The sequence below is a fragment of the Eschscholzia californica genome, unplaced genomic scaffold (assembly GCF_041429995.1).
Source record: "Eschscholzia californica isolate CP2 unplaced genomic scaffold, dmEscCali1.0.p SCAF_3, whole genome shotgun sequence".
NCBI lineage: Eukaryota > Viridiplantae > Streptophyta > Magnoliopsida > Ranunculales > Papaveraceae > Eschscholzia > Eschscholzia californica.
In genome coordinates, this window is record NW_028238420.1 from 63,091,472 (window position 1) to 63,108,397 (window position 16,926).

General features: G+C 36.2%; 4 protein-coding genes across 10 annotated transcripts; 3 read left to right on the forward strand and 1 right to left on the reverse strand.

The window, feature by feature from the left end:
- Window positions 1-505: 505 nt before the first annotated feature.
- On the forward strand, window positions 506-2,617 carry LOC147553106 (large ribosomal subunit protein eL34). The gene is made up of 4 exons (XM_086665616.1): window positions 506-775; window positions 1,001-1,080; window positions 2,103-2,212; window positions 2,309-2,617. Exons 1-4 carry the CDS (start codon window positions 697-699, stop codon window positions 2,400-2,402), a joined length of 363 nt encoding a protein of 120 aa, XP_086521742.1. The 5' UTR covers window positions 506-696; the 3' UTR covers window positions 2,403-2,617.
- Window positions 2,618-2,924: 307 nt separating this feature from the next.
- Window positions 2,925-7,675, forward strand: OTP87 (pentatricopeptide (PPR) repeat-containing protein). Of its 6 annotated transcripts, XM_086665613.1 has the most exons (4): window positions 3,004-4,188; window positions 4,342-5,997; window positions 6,087-6,195; window positions 6,869-7,008. In XM_086665613.1, the coding sequence occupies exons 1-2, from the start codon at window positions 3,255-3,257 to the stop codon at window positions 5,931-5,933; spliced, it is 2,526 nt and encodes an 841-aa protein (XP_086521739.1). In that variant the 5' UTR covers window positions 3,004-3,254; the 3' UTR covers window positions 5,934-5,997; window positions 6,087-6,195; window positions 6,869-7,008. The 6 variants fall into 6 exon arrangements, with proteins under 6 accessions (XP_086521736.1, XP_086521737.1, XP_086521739.1 ...); XM_086665610.1 differs by adding an exon at window positions 6,656-6,698 and having other exon boundaries at window positions 2,925-6,195; window positions 6,869-7,675; XM_086665611.1 differs by having other exon boundaries at window positions 2,925-6,195; window positions 6,869-7,675.
- Window positions 7,676-7,685: 10 nt separating this feature from the next.
- LOC147553108 (putative F-box protein At1g32420) lies at window positions 7,686-11,549 on the reverse strand. Of its 2 annotated transcripts, XM_086665615.1 has the most exons (3): window positions 9,542-9,600; window positions 9,401-9,457; window positions 7,686-9,257 (listed from the first exon to the last, which is right to left on the reverse strand). In XM_086665615.1, the coding sequence occupies exon 3, from the start codon at window positions 9,191-9,193 to the stop codon at window positions 7,817-7,819; it is 1,377 nt and encodes a 458-aa protein (XP_086521741.1). In that variant the 5' UTR covers window positions 9,194-9,257; window positions 9,401-9,457; window positions 9,542-9,600; the 3' UTR covers window positions 7,686-7,816. The 2 variants fall into 2 exon arrangements, with proteins under 2 accessions (XP_086521741.1, XP_086521740.1); XM_086665614.1 differs by having other exon boundaries at window positions 7,686-9,457; window positions 9,542-11,549.
- Window positions 10,302-10,901, forward strand: LOC147553109 (pentatricopeptide repeat-containing protein At1g74600, chloroplastic-like). Its single transcript, XM_086668681.1, has one exon. It carries the CDS (start codon window positions 10,302-10,304, stop codon window positions 10,899-10,901), a length of 600 nt encoding a protein of 199 aa, XP_086524807.1.
- Window positions 11,550-16,926: the final 5,377 nt, after the last annotated feature.

The window sequence follows — 16,926 nt, forward strand, 5'->3', positions numbered from 1 at the left end:
AGAAAGAAAGAAGAAGAAAGAAAGAAGAAGAAAGAAAGAAGGAGATGAAGAAGAGAGAGAAAGAAGGAGATGAAGAAGAGAGAGAAAGAAGGAGATGAAGAAGAGAGAGAAATAAAAAAAAAAAAATTATTTTGGTAAAGGTGGCCGGCCGGAATTTTTTATTCCGGCCGGCAACCTTTCGCCGGAGAAGAAGGGTGAGGTGGACAGAGTGATGTGTCAATTGTTAGATGAGGTGGACAAAGAAAAAGAAAAAAATAAATTACAGAAATGCCATGGGGGTATAATTGGGAGGTTGGAAAACATTTGGGGCCATTTAGGAATTTTTTGGGGCCAAAACGAACTGCCGGACACTTATGGGGACTAAAACGGCCAGTTGGTCACAAATCGGGGGCCAAAACGGAATTAACCCTTTTTTTTTTTTGGTGATGTGGGTTGCCCCTACTAATATCAGTCATCAGAGGTGCCCAAGTAGGTTACAAACCCTAGACCAATGGTAGCCCGTTTCGTGGGTCAAATCTTTACACCACAAACGTGACTAATCTGAGCCGTCAATGAAAGTGATCTCTCGCCGTAGGATCTAGGTCAAAAAAATTTTAGAATCCTTTATTAGGGTTTTTAGTGTTGTCCCCTTTTCTCTTTTGTCTTGCAGCCAATATACTTCTTCAGTGAGGGAGAAAAAAACCAGAGAGAGAGAAAATGGTGCAGAGATTGACTTATCGTTCAAGGCATAGCTATGCTACCAAATCCAACCAAACTAGGGTTGTCAAAACCCCTGGTAATTCTTTTCATTTCTCTGCAAAAATCTATAATTAATCTAGTAGTTCTTCATCTTTGCTTGGTTAATTACTGTTTTGATTCATCTTAATCTGTTGCTTATTTAGTTTTAAACAAAGGGTTTTGATTTGTTTTAGTTTTTACTTCATATTGTAATTTGATCACTCATCATTGTTAACTAGTAGTGCTTACTTAGATTTTTGATGTTGTTAATGGAAATATGAAGGTGGAAAGTTGGTTTACCAGAGGACCAAGAAGAGAGCAAGTGGCCCTAAGTGCCCTGTAACTGGAAAGAGAATTCAAGGGGTAATTCTTCCTCCATTTCTAGATTCTCTGTTTGCTATATATATATATATGTTTGTGTGTATGTATTCGATATCCATTTGGTTATATTACTTGATTTTGAAACCGAATTAACTCGAACTAGTTGATCCCTTAGTCGCCGATTAAACCGCTTTAAAAGTTAAAACCAATTGAGCCTCTCTTCACCAGGGGTAATAATGGTCACGCCTTGCGCCTGATTAGCAGCTAGTCGGGACTCATCACCAATTTCTGATGCATATTACCATTACTACTTGTAGCTCATTGGTAGATGATAGTTTCTATCTTTTTACAAGGGCATCACTTTACCATTACTAACTATGAAACCTAAATCGCAAAGAAGTTTTTATCCGTTGTTTGTAGTCTGCCACTCTGTCCTAAATTCCATAAGAAGCTATTTTGTTTTCGATTTACTAGACCCGCTTGGTAGATTCAGCATTATGGTGAGCTTTTATTTAAGTTCATTCCTCATTTAGACTATTCAAAATGCATTTTGCGCCCACATGTACTGGATAATTTTTTATTTTGTCGTGTCTTATAGTCTTTGCTCTTGTAGTTTTCTGGACTTTGTTCATTTTTCTCGTTTAACTTTTGATGCTCCTGGTTCCCAATTCTTAGCTACATCTATTTAACTACACCTTTGTACTCTGACATAAGAAATATGTATGTTTCTTTTCCGTGCTCCGTTTATTGGAAGATATCAACTCATATTAACTTATCTTCTCAAAAATGTGGCGTAAACGAAATAGATGGAAATGAAATAAATATTGTGATCTTATGTCTTGTATTTTCATATTACAATATTTTAGTCCATTTTAATCTTCTACTTGTATCTGTACTTGATTGATGAATACTGGTTGTTCTAGAATGTGTTTCTTCCACACACTTTTCTAGAGGATAGTATGCTAGGTTTAGTATGACACAACTTCTTGTGGTAATCAGGTGTTCAACGTCGTTTGAAATTAACGGTTTTCTATTCTAATTGAGAAATGTGTTATTTGGTTCAGATTCCTCACTTGAGACCTGCTGAATACAAGAGGTCTAGGTTGTCTAGGAACCGAAGAACTGTTAACCGTGCTTATGGTGGAGTTTTGTCTGGAAGTGCTGTCCGAGAGAGGTGATTGATTCTCAAGTGCCAATCTTTTCGAGTTCTTCGGGGCTTTTAAGTTCTAACTTGTGATGAATAAACTCTTGGGCCTATTTACTTTTGTAGGATCATTCGAGCTTTTTTGGTGGAAGAACAAAAAATCGTAAAGAAGGTGTTGAAGATTCAAAAGTCTAAGGAGAAACAGACCACAAAGCCCTAGGTTATGAAATAGACAAGCCAAAGCTTTTGAGTCTTAGTTTGCTTAAAAGAATTTTTGACTTATTAATGAGGAGCTAGTGGGTTAAGAATACTTTTCATTTGGAAAATTCTTCAGTTTGTTTTCAACTGTGTTATTAGCAGTAGTATTTCTTGTTTGACTTCTGACATAAATCGTAAAATTAAGTCAATTAATTCACATAATTTGTTCTTAGTTAATTACTTCTTGAATAATAACTTGCTCTTGAATGTTTGTGACCAGACATATATAACTTCCCAGCTCAACTTGGTTGATTTCATTATTATTTGTGTATGATTCGGTTTTCTCAAAAGTCACGGGTCTAACAAGCTCCAACACTGAGATTAGTCTTTTATTTACGGAATAAATAGAAACATCGAACTTAGTTTTTGGTTACTGTACATAAAAATCTCTATTTTTTCAACTAATAAAATTAGTCTATGACACGTGGTGATTGAATGTCCGACCAGTTTCACCGTTGAATCCTTACTAAAATGATGTGGTTGGACGTGATTAAAGAAGATAGTTAAACATTTTCTCTCTCTAAATCTTGTCTGACCATATCATCCGCTAAACTTCGGCTGGAAGATAGTTAAATATTTTCTCTCTAAATCTTGTTTGACCACATCATCTGCTACTAAACTTCACTTCGGCTGGGAGACTGACCGGCTAGGTCATTTTCCTATATGAGATTACAAGAATGTAAACAATTTTCCCACTGGCTTGATCATAAGACTCCCTCCAAATAGCCTGACTTTTAAACACTAACGGCTTTACTATTCAAAACCACTTACTAACCTTTATTTAAACAAACAAATCTCCATTTTGCTTCATCATATGAGTTATCTTCTTCATCATACGTTGCATACTAACATTCCAATATCTTCATTCAGATTCATATCATCCCTATCTCTAATCGAAAACCCTACCCTTTCTCCAATCAGACATGACAATGATCCAACTACTTCTTTACCATTTCAAATATTCTTCAACCAAACTAAAACTCGAAAACCGACTGTTAAAGAAATCCAAAATATGCATACCCATGTCATTAAAACAGGAATTCTCCATTCTGATATATTTGTGGCAAATTCTCTGACTGACTTTTACTGTAAATCTGGTCAAATGGGTTATGCCCTTTACTTGTTTGATGAAATTTCTCACCCAAATATTATTTCTTGGAATCTTATGATATCAGGTTATAACCAGAGCTCACAATATGACAACTCATGGAAATTTTTCTGCAAAATGCATTCTTTGGGTATTGAGCCTAACCAGTTCACTTATGGAGGTGTTCTTTCAGCTTGTGCTTCATATCAAGCTATTAAATCTGGTAAGCAAGTTTATTCTCTTGTTACTAAAAATGGGTTTTCCTCAGATGGGTATGTTAGATCAGGAATGATAGATTTATTTGCTAAAAGTTTCTTTTTTGATGAGTCTTTGAGAGTATTTCAAGATGTTCAATGTGAAAATGTGGTTTGTTGGAATTCTATTATGGCTGGAGCTATCAGAAATAAAGAATACTGGGTTGCTCTAAATCTTTTCCACCAATTAGTGAGTGGAAAGTTATTACCTAATGGTTTCACATTTTCGAGTGTATTAACTGCGTGTACTGCACTTCGAGAACTAGAGGTCGGTAGAGGGGTTCATGGATGTTTCGTTAAATCTGGCTTGCAAGAAGATGTCTTTGTAGGAACTGCTATTGTTGATTTTTATGCGAAGTGTGGGGATATCGATGAAGCCGTTAAAAAATTTTCAAGGTTGAAAATCCGTAACGTAGTTTCTTGGACTGCCATCTTGTCTGGTTTTGTTCAAAATGACGATTCAGTTTCTGCGCTCGATCTTTTTAAAAAGATGATAGCATCAGGAGTGGAAATTAACAATTACACTATAACAAGTGTACTCACAGCTTGTTCTAAAGCAGCAATGGCAAAAGAGGCATCCCAAATACATTGTTGGATTCTGAAAACTGGGTTTAGTTCTGATTCAACGGTAATAGATTCTTTGATTAGTATGTACTCTAAACTAGGAGAAATTGCTCTCTCTGAGATATTGTTTAAGGAGATCGCGAAAGCAAGTGGTGGAACTTGGGCTGTTATGATTTCTGGCTCGGCCCAGAACAGGAGATTGGACAAGACTATCGAACTTTATAAGAGAATGCTCGAGGAAGGTTTTAGGCCCGACGAATTTTGTAGCTCTAGTGTACTGACCATTGTAGACAGTTTGCGCTTGGGAATTCAGGTCCACTGCTATATTAGTAAAGTTGGGTTGGTTTCTGATGTTTCTGTGGGGTGTGCGCTTTTCACCATGTATTCAAAATGTGGTTGTTTAGAGGAAGCTTATGAAGTTTTTGACCAAATCCGGGAGAAAGATGAAGTTTCATGGACCTCAATGATTGCAGGTTTTGCAGAGAATGGCTATGCAAATCGAGCTTTTCAGTTATTTGGAGAGATGATGCATGAAGAGATTAGACCTGATCAAATGACCTTATCTGCTACTCTTACAGCTTGCTATGTTGATCAATCCTTGCTAAAAGGTAAAGAAGTTCATGGGTACGCTATTCGTGTTGGGTTTGAAAGAGAAACACTTGTTGGTAGTACTCTTGTGACTATGTACTCGAAATGCAAATCCCTAGTTTCAGCAAGACGGGTATTTGAATTGATGCCCCAGAAAGATCATATTTCGTTCTCCTCCTTGATATCAGGATATGCTCGAAAAGGTTTTGACAGAGATGCACTGTTCCTATTTCATGAAATGCTAATTTCTGGTTTAAATATAGACTCATTCACACTTTCGTCACTTCTTGGCATGTATGCAATGTTATCCAAATCCGACATGGGTATGCAGTTACACACCCACATTGTGAAGAGAGGCTTACATACAGACCTTTCTGTGCTTAGTTCTCTTATTACAATGTATTCAAAATGTGGGATCATTGATGAATCCCGAAAAGTGTTTGATCAAATAGATAACCCGGATGTGATCACGTGGACAGCAATGGTTGTCGGATATGCTCAACACGGGAAAGGTATTGAGGCTCTCAAGGTGTACGAGCTTCTCAAAGAGAGAGGAGTCAGACCCGATTCAGTAACTTTCATTGCAGTATTATCTGCTTGTAGTCATAGTGGTTTAGTGGAAGAAGGCTATTTTCATCTGAACTCGATGACGAATGACTATGGGATTGAACCAGGACAACGTCACTATGCGTGTATGGTTGATCTACTTGGCCGATCAGGACGACTGAAAGAGGCTGAAAGTTTTATTAATAATATGCGTATTAAACCCGATTCCCTGGTGTGGGGAGCTTTGCTTGCAGCTTGTAAAACACATGGAGATGTTGATCTTGGGAAGCTGGCAGCAAAAAGGGTTCTTGAATTGGAACCTTTTGATGCCGGAGCTTATGTTTCCCTGTCAAACATCTTTGCTGATGTGGGTCAGTGGGAAAAAGTCTTGGATATCAGAAGTCGAATGAAAGATGCTGGAGTGAGCAAAGAACCAGGGTGGAGTTCTATGTAAAACTATAGTTATGCCTTGATTAAAAAAATCTCCTACGTAATGGCGCGAGGATGATCCGATACCTGTCCACCCGTCCAAGATTCTTAGTAGCCATGGTTACCCCTCCCAGCAGGTTCCCACCCCTATGCCTGCTAGAGTAATTGTTGCTCAAAGAAACAACTATTATCAGTTAAGACGGATCTGTGAGAACGAATGTAACACAAGGGAATTCAGACTATAGCAATGACTATCTTTGTGGATTACTACCTTCTGCAATATTCAGGCAATTTCTCTCATTCCCTTCGTTTTCTCAGTGCAGATAATGCTATATTTTTTTACTGTATATTGTACTTCTTGTACCAAGTTATTGCATTATTCTTCTTCTGGTGATTTGATCCTGTAAAGATTTCAGGGATCATTTATTGACGAAGTTAAGAAAAGACTAAAGAGTTCCAATATAACCAGTGTACTTGTTCGCCATCACGGGTTAGATTACTGCCCCTTTGTGTATGAGTTGTCTCTGTAATCTTTGCTTCAGAGACAACTATGGTTTTGTAAGAACAAGCTATGATCTAACAAATAGATGTTCTCTTCCCGAAACGTGTGTAGTTGGAATAAACACTTCTTCTCTTAACTCCAACTTTCTCACACTAAGTTATTAGACAAGTACTTCAACTGTGTGCCTGTTTGATAAAATATAACACTTGTTTGTTGAATGACATGACTTGTGGACATTTCACTAGGGCATTGAGGAGGATCCATGGTGATTTTGCTTCCATACATCAGGTAGATCGAATGGAAACCCAACAGCACGATTTGTTCCCCACTTGTTGTTAAGTTGAAATGAATCTGAATTTTTGCCCAAGCCTGGTTCTTCTTCTCTGTGCTTATATTTCTCTGCATTTCACCAAAGTCAATACTCTCCGAAGTTTTACTAACATCTCCAAGTAAAACAGGTTGCGGCAAGAAGAAACCAAAAGAAAGATCTCCATTTGAAAAGTAAAGTTGATGAGATGGCTTATTAACTGTTTGAAAATCTATGGAAGAATAAGTAGTTGAAAATCATTGTTTGAGTACTGGTAGTGGTTTGTCGATCTCTCTTCAGTTATGATGAATTGGCTACAATTTGTTTCATAACTAAGTAGTATGTGTGAAGAAGTTGTCTCAGGTGCCTGAGACAACCAAGAGTGAGCAAGAGCTCTTTGTGTCATTGAGTTAGCTTTCTTGAAGATCCTGCAAATAGCACATGACTCCCCGCAAACCCAAACGGGGAAATGGTTAGTTTTCGAGGGTATTTTCATCTAAATGGAGAAGGTATGAGCGGAAAATATTGGGGCATACATTCAAAGGTAGGCTTTTATCAATGTGCCTCTTAAGAGGTGTCGAGTCAGCGAGTGAAGGAAGTCTAAATTCTAGTATCATCCAGTCAGTTTTGATCCCTTTGGCAGCTTTACCTTTACAGAAAACAAGGGACATATTTAGACCAATGCACTTAGAAATTTTGGACGTATAGATGGGTCGATCAGTTCCAGTTGCTTTCCAGAATCCAGCTCCTGTTACTTTGGTCTTGAACTGTTTCTGTATTTTCTGTCCCTTGGGCAGTAGAATACCATTCTTTCTCACTTGTTCTTGCCATTTCTTATTGTAAAAAACAGAAACATGACTTGAGAGAGACGAGGCTGAGTTTAAGTTAAAAGGAATTTGAACATGTTTTGCCTATATATATATCATTTGAATTAGATATAGCTGAAAATTAATGAGCATACACAATTCTAAATAACAAACACAAATATGTCTAATAAATAATTCAGCAAACACAAATATGTCTAATAAATACTAACAGATAAGATTAAGAAAAGAAAAAAGGAAAAAGAAAAAAACTGACAGAGTGAAGTCGATTCCCTCTACTGTGAGGGAAAACAACTGATATTGTGATCGCTAACGGGCAAAAGGCTCTCCGAGAAAGTAGTAAGAAAACTTCCAATACCTAAAGGCGGAACTGAGGAGGGAATCCCACTTATATCAAACTTTGTCAAACTACCCTTCTTCCAATTGTAGCAATAGATCGACGATTTGTTCTTGGTCCGTGTCCTATGACCAAAACATGTTAATATTATCTTGTCATGCGATCCAACAAAAGTAGAAAACTTAACTTGCAAATTCTTCCCCAAATCAAAAGGCAATGTTAAACTACAAGCTTCATTCCATCTTCTATTATTATTAATACATGAACCAGACGACGACGTTCTATTCATCTCCTTATCCTCATCATCTTCATATACATACATCTTGAATAAATCAGTGTTCGTTCTAATTATCATAGCTAAACGCCCATCAACTTCAAATAAACTAACCTTCTCATCATGTGAAAGATATCTCTTGACGTTAAAAAATTTAAGATGATCAAGCATGGATTCAGAGACTGTGATTGTTCTAAACTTGTCGGTGCCTACATCAAATGCCACTAATGCATAAGGATGCGAAGACGTACTCCAATAAATAACACCATTCACATAAATAGAATTATTTGATAGTTCATACGGTGATGGGAGTTCAATTATTCTCCATTTATTACCATGGCGGCCCCCTATGATCAAAACCTCACAAATAGTAAAATAGGTGAACGGATCAGCATAACATCTGTAGAGACAAACCAATTTGTGCACATTAGTAGCAGGATCAAAACCAAATCCGTAGTATCTGTTTACAACTCGATATTTATATTTGGAGCGAAGACTGTCAAGCTCGTCGTGTATCTGTTCTTTTCGGTTTAACAATTCAGAGTGAAACCATGGTGATAGTTGTCGAGTACTTACGTTGTATACACGAACAGAACATTCTGGTGGTGTGTCAATGAGACATATTAAGCCGTTTACAGGTTTTGAAATCTCATGGTAATAGGGCGAACCTCCCTTCCTTATTGTGTCAAACCCTAGTTTAATGGTGATTTGTTTGTCTTGAGAAAACATATCAAGAGCAGCTGTAATGAACACGCTTTTGTGACGAGGCGGATAGCATGTAACAATACGATTACGACCCAGGTTCCGTCGTATAGGAAGAACGATAAGTAGACGAGGGGGGCGTGTTTTGGAGAGGGTGAGGTGTGAATCAATAAAGTTATGATGATTATTTTGAATCAAGGGATACCAATTACGACAAACACTTTTAAACCTGACAAGGGATTTCACTTGGAGTCTGGTTAGTATCTCAAATACCAAAAAATTATCATCATGAGTAACAACACTATTACTACTAGTAGTAGTAGTGTTGGTATTCATCATGAAAATAGAGGGATCATAATCAATCGTTGGCTTATAAGTAATAGGGTTACCTCCTCTGTTGTTGCTGCTGCCATTCTTCTTCCAAGTGTGACTTGTTTTTTTTTTACTAGTAGTACCAGCAAAACAAGGAAACTTTGAATTCATGAAAGTATTCTTCTTCTTCTTCTTCTTCTTTATCACCTCCTTATTGGGATTAAGAACAGCAGCAGCTGATGCTTTCTTCCTAGTATTGAACCCTCCTTCCTTTCTGTTAGCCATTATTGCCTGATGGTTTTCAATAGTTAGTTAATTAAATACCCAATAAACCCTAGAGAGATCTGGAAAAAGGATGTACAGAAAATTAATCACCTTGAGAGATCGTTGGAGTTGCAGTTGCAGAGAGAGGGTTTGGGCTTTTATAGATGGTTTTCAACAGAGTTTGTGCCACCTCTACGCTTTCCAAACTAGGAGATCGTGTATCTAAGAAGATAACATCATTTCAACTTCTATAAGGAAAATATAGAATTTCTATTAAAATTAGGGTTCACAAAATACAGTCTCAGTCGAAGATGTCATTCTATCCCAACGAGAATGTGCTAACAGGTTCTATGATTGTCTATAGCTAAAAACAGAGCATAAACCAACTCGGACAGATAACCTTACTTAGTCCAATGTGTAGTATATTCACTATCTTGGCTCTATATCAAAGAAAAGTGAGCCTGGCTTCCCCAGTGGAAAGAGAACTCCTAATAGTTTTAATCGAGTTTTCATTTAATAGGAGAATCTATTTGTCTTCTATGGCAGGCTCGTCTTTGAGTTAGATAGTGTTATTTACAAGTCCTTGATATAATAATGTCAACCGATCCTACATTTTCGATTTATCGCCCAAACTGATAAAATATTAAGACGTAAGTAACAACAACCCATGAAGCTTGAAGTTTAACTATTGAACTTGTACTTCAAAGTCTAAACATAAATATAGACTCATTCACACTTTCGTCACTTCTTGGCATGTCTGCAATGTTATCCAAATCCGTAATGGGTATGCAGTTTAACTATTTAACTTGTACTCCAAAGTCTAAACATAAACATAAGTATAGACCTTTCTGTGCTTAGTTCTCTTATTACAATGTATTCAAAATGTGGGATCATTGACGAATTCCGAAAAGTGTTTGATCAAATAGATAACTCAGATGTGATCACGTGGACAGCAATGGTTGCCGGATATGCTCAACACGGGAAAGGTGGTGAGGCTCTCAAGGTTTACGAGCTTCTCAAAGAGAGAGGAATCAGACCCGATTCAGTAATTTTCTTTGCAGTATTATCTGCTTGTAGCCATAGTGGTTTAGTGGAAGAAGGCTATTTTCATCTGAACTCAATGACGAATGACTATGGAATTGAACCAGGACAACGTCACTATGCCTGTATGGTTGATCTACTTGGCCGATCAGGACGACTAAAAGAGGCTGAAAGTTTTATTAATAATATGCGTATTAAACTCGATTCCCTGGCGTGGGGAGCTTTGCTTGCAGCTTGTAAAACACATGGAGATGTTGATCTTGGAAAGCTGGCAGCAAAAAGGGTTCTTGAACCTTCGGATGCCGGAGCTTATGTTTCCTTATCAAACATCTTTGCTGATGTGGGTCAGTGGGAAGAAGTGTTGGATATCAGAAGTCGAATGAAAGATGCTGGACAAGGACCCAGGGTGGAATTCTATGTGAAACTATAGTTATGCCTTCTTTAAAAAATATCTACTACGTAATGGCGAGAGGATGATCCAATGATCCGATACCCGTCCCACCCAGTCCAAGATTCTTATAGCCACGGGTACCCTCCCAGCAGGTTCCCACCCTATGCCTACCATAGTAATTCTTGCTCAAAGAAATCAGTAAGACGATCTGCCAGAACGAATGCAACACAAAGGAATTCGGACTTCAGCAATGACTATCTTCGGGGATTACTACCATCAGCAATATTCAGGCAAATTATTTCATTCCTTTTGTTTTCTGAGTACAGATAACGGTTTATTTTACTGTATATTATACTTCTTGTACCAAATTATTGCATTATTCTTCCTTTGGTGATTTGATCCTGTAAAGATTTCAGGGATCATTTATCCTTCTTGGAGTTAAGCCTATTAATAAAGTTAAGAAAATAGTTCCGATATAACCAGTGGACTTGTTCGTAAGCACGGGTTAGATTACTGCCCCTTTGTTTGTGAGTTGTCTCTGTAATTTTTTGCTTCAGATAAGAAAAAGACTGATTATGGTTTTGTAAGAATAAGCTAAGATCTAACAAATAGATGTTCTCTCCCCGAAACGTGTATAGTTGGAATAAACACTTCTTCTCACATTAACTCAAACACATGTTAATATAAGCTTGGGAGTGGATGGTGCTTAGAAAGAATACAAGAATAACATAAACCAACTGGTTTTAAACCTTTATTAGAAGGGAATGAAGGGGAAATAACACGAGAAAAAATACGGGCATAGGGATGAACCGAACGCATGTGCCACATCACCCTTTATTTTTGTTCCTAAAAAACTAGAATGAAAAAACCTAAAAACATTTTTGAATCCTTTAAGAGCCTTTCCCGAGCATTTGTATAAACCATCTTTATTGGTTTCGTGAAGTACTAGCTTCCCCGTTCGACGATCCTGAACAAAAAATGATCACGATAAAAAATGATCCAACAATCATAATCTTTAGTTATATGGGAAACAGATAACAGATTTCTCGCAATTGATGGAACGTGAAAGATGTTCTTTAAGGTGAAGGAGGATAAAGGTTTTTTTTAAGAAACATTACCAACATGAGAAATGGGTAAGAGAGTACCATTTCTAGGGGTGGGAATCGGTTCGGGTTGGGCCGGCCGGGTTCATGTCATTCATCGGGTTAGGCCGGTCGGGCTTTGAAACTCTCTATCCATTCGGGATTTCAGGTTTAATCGGACGGGTTATTTAAAAAATTTTAGTGTCCAAAATCCGTCCAAGTCCGTCAAACTTTTTGGGTTTCTCAGGCATCTGGCGGTCGAGTATCGGGTTTTCACCAAAGTTTCAAAATATCTCGGTCGAAATGACCAAAATATTTCTATTCCGATGGTACCGAAATTTCTATTGAGACTAAAATTTAATAAAGTCTCTCTTAACAATGTTGTGTGAAGGACACTCCGCACTTAGACAACTATATATGTATATATATCTATATTATACACTTCAAATACTTGTAAAATATATCTATATGTATCTATATATATATTATACATGCATAAATAAATACATACAAGCAAACATACATATAATGTGTATAGGTATTATCGTATAAATGGATGACATTATTAAGCGGGTTATGTCGGGTAAAGATTATCGGACGGGCTCGGATGGGATGTCGGGTAGCACTTCAAAACTCGTACCTGACCCGTTGATTTCATCTGGTCGGTCGGACTATACCCGCCTTCGGATACCCACAGGCTCTAACAGACTCGGGTATCCGTGACAGGTTTCGGGTCTGCGGACTTTTTTCCCAGCCCTAACCATTTCCAATAGAAATCTGTTCGGAACCGTTAGATGGATTTTTGTTTACCATTGTCGTTGAATCACTTGTCATGTGGTTCGTTGCTCCTGAATCAACATAGTAACTTGGGTCAAAGGGCACGACATGTTGTTGATAAGCAGCAAAGGATTGTGAAACATCTTGTGGCTGAGAACCTTGAGCGTAATGATAACACTGCAAAGCAGAATGCCCAAAATGACCACAAATCTGACAAATAATGGGTTGTTGATTGGAAGGTGTTGGACTGCCGAGAAGAAATTTTTGTTGAGATTGGATTGGATTAAACCAACCATTATGAGAAGGCCAACCTGACCATCCTCGTCCACGTCCTCTTGCTCCAGATTTGCCAGCTCGACCACCTCCACGAGTTGCATAAGATTGAGTATTCTGACTTCTAAGTTGCTGATGAGGTTTATCTTGCTGGATTTTGGCTACTAAAGTTGTTGACAATGTAGGACTGGATTCAACTTCTTGTTATTTGAGCCGCATTTCTTTAGTAAATAGCAAGGGTTGTAGTTGATTGAATGGAGGCAAAGTTTCCCTCGTTTCAATAGCTGTAACAAAAGAGTAATGCGATCCAACAAAAGTAGAAAACTTAACTTGCAAATTCTTCCCCAAATCAAAAGGCAATGTAAAACTACAAGCTTCAACCCATCTTCTATTATTAATACAGGAACCAGATGACGTTCTATTCATCTCCTCCTCATCATCTTCATACACATACATCTTGAATAAATCACTGTTCGTTCTAATTATCATAGCTAAACGCCCATCAACTTCTAATAAACTAACCTTCTTATCATGTGTAGGTTTTCTAGAGAATAAGAGAAACTTAGAGCAGAAGCTATGATTTTATTATTATGAAAGTTGTACATGATTGAGTTCATAAGCTCTTATTTATACTCATCTCTTAGAGAGAGAGAGAGTGAGTTCTAAGTTCTGTTATAGAGAGAGAAGAAAAACAGTTATAACAGAAAAGCCAAGACAGTCAAAATAATCTCTTGATCGATTAAGTGGATTTTCTATTTTTGTGGGTGGGAGAGTTGACCAGAAAGGTGATTCTTTTTTTAAACCAAGTGAAACCATATTTCATTCATAAGTGATACAATCACAAAGTTACATGGATGATAATTGTTATTCCGCTGCAAGCTACATGAGAGTTACTGTAAAGTGCCTCATGAAGGGAGAGGAATTGAGTAGACACAGACTCAAAGAAAAGACCTTGAAGGTCGACACAAAAGGGATCCTGAAGATCAAAGATGAAAAGACCCTAAAGGTCAACAAAATAACTGATACTCTCTCAGTCCCAAAATGAATTACCTATTTTGAAAACTAAACTTATTAAGGAACCATCATTGATTGGTGTTTGACTTTCAAAAATAACATGGTTTCTCTAATTGTATCCTCATTAACTATTTTAATTTACAATGAAAAAGTTGAACTTACCTTTAAATAAAATTGTTATTAAATTTTTAGTAATGGGTATTATTGGAAAGAGCGAAAAGTTCCTTTCTTTATTTTTAGAAATAGGACACTAAAATGAGACAACCCAAAATAAAAATTAGGTCATTCATTTTGGGACGGAGGGAGTAATACTAATAATAGAGAAAATACTAATTTACATCCCTCTCGACTTCCATTGTTGTAGTAGATTGATCATCATTGGTAAAGTCGCAAACATAACACCACCACCATCTCTTCACACTACCACCACCTTCACGGAATCACAAATCCACCACCATCACTAATAGCCCATCCATCTTCTTCACTGGTCAATACCGCCACCACCACCGCCATTGATTTACCCAACCCGCCAACATCTGCACCGCCTCTAAAACCACTTAGCCCACCATATCCGAGTACCAACAACACCACTAATCACATCACCACAACCACATCTTGCCATTAAAATCGAACCCCACCACCACCATATCGAACCCCACCACCACTACCGTTAAATACCACTAAAACTCAACCAAATCCGACCACCAACACCACTACTAAACCACCCCCACAACCAGAATCTAATCACCAAAATCGAATCCACCACAAATCAAATCCACCACCATATCCAAATCCCACCACCACTACCACTCAACACCACTGAAACTCCACCAAAATTCAATCACACCACCACAAACTATTAAACGGTTAAAGAGAATGAGGAAAAGAGACGAAACTAGTTAACAGAAAAGAAAGAAAAAACAGTTATTCTAGAGAGAGATTTGTGGGAAAAGAGAAAAAACATGAATATATATTATACATATAAATATAATACAATGTGTACATTACTACAAGATACGAAAATATAAATTAAAGAATATATTTAATATTTAATTTAATATTTATAGTTGTGTACACATTGTAATATCTTTGATATATAAACTTATTATTTTTATAACAAGTTTACCATTGAAGACAAATGGTAAACTTATAAGAAGTTATATCTTTTTTAATATAATATATATATATTAATTATGTTAAATATATGCTTTATTTATATATGATATTTATATTAAATATTAAAGATAATTTAATATTTATAGTTGTGTAAACATTGTAATATCTTTAATATTGATATTTGCTTTTTAATATATTTTTTTATATATAATTTATATTAATTGTACATTATTGTTGTGTGAAGACAAACTCCACGACCTTCAATAAAGGTAGGTGAGGGTACATCCACAAGAAAGTCTATAGAGGGCTTTAAGGTTGATAAGCATACACTAAATGAGACGGCCCCTACACTGGGGGTTGATTAAGGCGATCCTCCACACACCCGTGGAGGACCCCTACACTGGGGGTTGATTAAGGCGATCCTCCACACACCCGTGGAGCACCCCTACACTGGGGGGTTGATTAAGGCGATCCTCCACACACCTGGTGTGGAGGATCATATCCTTACTAGTGTCGACAAGGAAGGTCGTCGCACAAATGGTATTAGCATTAAAGTAATAGATTGTGAGATTGAGCAAAGAAGCGACTTTGAGGTATATCTTTTTTTCTTTTTCTTTTTATATATTTTTTATATAATATATACATATATATATATATATAATCTATATTAATTATATTAAATTTATTAAGATGTAGAAATTGTAATAAATAAAAATAATAAATTTATATATCTTTTTAGTTTATATTTTTTTTATGAAATCTAAGCTAAGTTTATATATTTTTTTAATTTATATTTTGATATTTTAGTAATGTACACATTGTAATATATTTAATATTTATATTTATATTTGCTTTTTATTATAATATTATATTAAGTTTTAGAAGTTATAATAAATAAAAATAATAAGTTTATATATTTTTTAGTTTATATTTTTAGTTTATATTTTCGTATTTTGTAGTAATGTACGCATTGTGATATCTTTAATATTTTATATTTGCTTTTTAATATAATATTATATATAATATATAATATATATTAATTATATTATATTTGTATAATATATATTCATGTTTCCAATCACCTTTTTGGTCAAGTCTCCCACCCACAAAAATAGAAAATCTACTTAATTGATCAAAAGATAAATATATTATCACTGGAACACAAGGAAATTTTCATATAAACACGCCAAACCTGTCATTTGAAAATCGACAAAAACTAAAATCAATTGCTTAAACATCAAGTTGAAGTACTTTCAACAAAAAAAAAAAAAAAAGTTGAAGTACTCAAGTAGTTTTTCGAACACCTAAGACATAAATCGATAGTCAAATAAGAAAATATAGAATACAATCATTTCCTTTCTCTTTCTTTCTTCTAAGGAAATTCTAAACTACGACAACTCTGTACACTTCACATATTTGTAAATATTGTAGTTAGTATGCATGAATCCTATTACAAAGTATACCCCAACTCTACATGATATCGCCTTTCAACACCCTGTCGCGCCCAATGGATTCTACAACCCTAAACATGGTGCCTAGTCGTTGAAATCTTTGATGGAAATATATAAGTCATGTGGTTTCATTATGTATAAAAAATAATCGTCGTTTCATATTAAGAGTCCAACTTTGGAACTCCAACCTTTTTTCATATATTATGTTCATCACGAACATACCAGTCTGTTCGTGATGAACAGACCTCCGGCGAAGGGAAACCCCCTTCGCCAGAGTTTAAAGAGAGAGAGAGGAGAGAATTAAACAAAAAGAAGTTCTTTTTTAAAGAGAGAGAGAAAAAAAGTTTGAAG